The following is a 2,440-nucleotide window of genomic DNA, read 5'->3' as shown; positions in this document are numbered from 1 at the left end:
AGGTCAAAAAGTGAACAAGTGCAAAGCTATTAAAAAAACTTTTAGAATTTTAAATGTTAATTTATATATTTTAAACTCTTGTATTTGAAACCCATAATGTCCAAGAAATTATGTGTTCTGATTTTTAAAACTTATTTTACGAATATAGAAAAAGGTTTTAAGGCCAAAAATACCTACATTTCAAATTTATACAAGAGTTTTCCAAAATTTTGTTTACGGTGTAGAGTTTCAAAAAAAAAATTGTATTTTTGGAAGTCGGTATAATTAAAATAAAGCATTAACAAAAATTGATATTTGTGAAATTTCACAAAACTTTGACACTATTGTCCCACTTCCAAGTGTAAACCGTTAGCCAGAGAAGTGGGCTTGGGGCCCAAAGAAGATAAAACAAAACCCTAATATAATAGCACAAGAGCCGTAGTTATTCCACTTCTCTGCAATCGCGAAGATGGCAACAGCGAAGACCGTGAAAGATGTGTCGCCGCACGAGTTCGTCAAGGCCTATTCCGCCCATCTCAAGCGCTCCGGAAAGGTCTGTCGCCATTCTTGCCCTAGAAATTGTTTTCTCGGAAAGCAAACAGATCGGTATTTGTGCGTATTGACATGTACCAGTGATGTGGTTTTGTGTTTTTCTTGTTGGCGATCGCTATTCATTAGTTTCATTAGGCTGATACAGCCTTTAATATTTATTCGCACTGGGTCACCTATTAAGTAATTCTTCGTACAAGTTTAGTAATCGTTACCTTGGTTGCTGATGTTTTGTTCCGAGTTGAGAATGTCAGAGAGTTAATAATAGCAAACCCAGCACCTATGTTATCAAACAAGGTGGGTTTCATCTGAATATGTTGGTCTAAATTACAGGTTGAACTCCCGGAATGGACAGACATTGTGAAGACGGCACAGTTCAAGGAATTGGCTCCTTATGATCCCGATTGGTACTTCATCCGTGCCGGTATGCTATTTCATCACTTGTGGCCCAGTTTCTTTGAAGAATCTCTCGTATAATTGTCTTTTGATCACAGAGTGTTTGCTTTTGACAGCTTCGATGGCTCGAAAGATATACTTGAGAGGAGGCATTGGTGTGGGTGGGTTCCGACGGATGTATGGAGGGAGCAAGAGGAACGGAAGCAGGCCGCCTCACTTCTGCAAGAGCAGTGGCGCCATTGCCCGCCACATCCTCCAACAGCTGCAAGCCATGAACATTGTCGACCTCGACTCTAAAGGTGGAAGGAGAATCACTTCGAGTGGACAACGTGACCTTGACCAAGTTGCCGGCAGGATTGTTGTTGCTCCTTGAGAATCACTAGTTTATAAAACCTCTCTCAATGTTTTTTTTTTTTTTTTTTTTTTTTTTTTTTTTTTTTTTTTTAAATGGACAAGCCTCGACGATTTTAGATTATATTTTACTTTAATATGAGCTCTTTTCAATGTTATTATGGGACTGGATCAATTCGAAGTAAAGTCAGCATCTTTTATTAATCGAAGTGGATTTGCCTACCAAGTTATAGAACAGCTTTGCCGAGATGATTTATCTTGAGACCTATGCTGAGGTCGAAGGACATGGATTCTACTGATGGCATACTATCAAATCCAGTTTTCACTTGATAGGATAAAGGAACTCTTCATGAAATTCATATTCGAATCCTGTGTAGCTTATGTCAGTTTTTTCATTTCATTGTTGGAAATTGAGTAACATTAAATAGGTGTTTTAATTAGCTCAATTTAATTTGTTCACTAAAAGACAAAATAGTGTGTTGTTGATTGAGAAAGTAAGTTTGTGTGTGGGAAAGAGTCCCACATGGAACAAATACTAAGGTGAATGAGAAAGTGACGATCTGGATTGGACGAAGTGACGAGGTCGATTGGACGAAGTGACGAAGTCATTCCAGCTCGACTGGGCGAGGTCGACTGGACAAAGTGACGAAGTCATTCCAGCTCGACTGGGCGAGGTCGACCTCCAGGCCGGCTCGACCCCCAGGCGAGCTCGACCTCCAGGCGAGCTCGACCTCCAGGCGAAACGGCACGGTCCGCGGGCTTCTCACGGTGATTCTCGCCAACGGTCGCACCTCCTCATTTAGTAGTTAATTTTGGTTACTGTTCGAACCAACGGTCACGTCGCTTCGAAACGAACAATCGTTTGGCCAACGGTCGTGTCGTTTGCAACTATAACCGTAGTTCGACCGAAACAGTGCGTCTGTTCGTCGAACCTCTTCGTGAACGGGTACGATTGCTTATATAATCCGACTTCGGATTCAGTAATCTAATACAGGTTTTCGAACTAGCTTTCTCTCTTCCCGAAACACTTATCCAGAAACATCGTTCTTGCTTATTTTCGGATTTTCACTCTGTCTTGGTGCAGTCCGAATTAGGCTTGTCGTATCCTGCGGTATTCTTGTACAGAAACCTTAAGACATTTTGGGGTACTCGAAATACTATAAGG

At 40.9% G+C, this 2,440-nt stretch overlaps 1 protein-coding gene across 1 annotated transcript; it reads left to right on the top strand.

Annotated features, from left to right (window-relative positions):
- Nucleotides 1-386: 386 nt before the first annotated feature.
- On the top strand, nucleotides 387-1,510 carry LOC149390269 (small ribosomal subunit protein eS19x). The gene is made up of 3 exons (XM_089621453.1): nucleotides 387-532; nucleotides 862-952; nucleotides 1,041-1,510. The coding sequence occupies exons 1-3, from the start codon at nucleotides 449-451 to the stop codon at nucleotides 1,295-1,297; spliced, it is 432 nt and encodes a 143-aa protein (XP_089477579.1). The 5' UTR covers nucleotides 387-448; the 3' UTR covers nucleotides 1,298-1,510.
- The last annotated feature ends 930 nt before the right edge of the window (nucleotides 1,511-2,440 follow it).

This window comes from Urtica dioica, chromosome 7 (assembly GCF_054948205.1).
Source record: "Urtica dioica subsp. dioica isolate 48M chromosome 7, U.dioica_male_clone48M_v1_H2, whole genome shotgun sequence".
Taxonomy (NCBI): domain Eukaryota; kingdom Viridiplantae; phylum Streptophyta; class Magnoliopsida; order Rosales; family Urticaceae; genus Urtica; species Urtica dioica.
This window is presented reverse-complemented; position numbering and strand designations above follow the sequence as displayed.

Excerpts from the sequence above, each read along its gene's own strand:
- LOC149390269 (XM_089621453.1), top strand. The coding sequence starts at position 449 with ATGGCAACAGCGAAGACCGTGAAAGATGTGTCGCCGCACGAGTTCGTC. Across the intron at positions 533-861 it reads ATCTCAAGCGCTCCGGAAAG|GTTGAACTCCCGGAATGGAC; the intron begins GTCTGTCGCCAT and ends TCTAAATTACAG. Across the intron at positions 953-1,040 it reads TTGGTACTTCATCCGTGCCG|CTTCGATGGCTCGAAAGATA; the intron begins GTATGCTATTTC and ends TGCTTTTGACAG.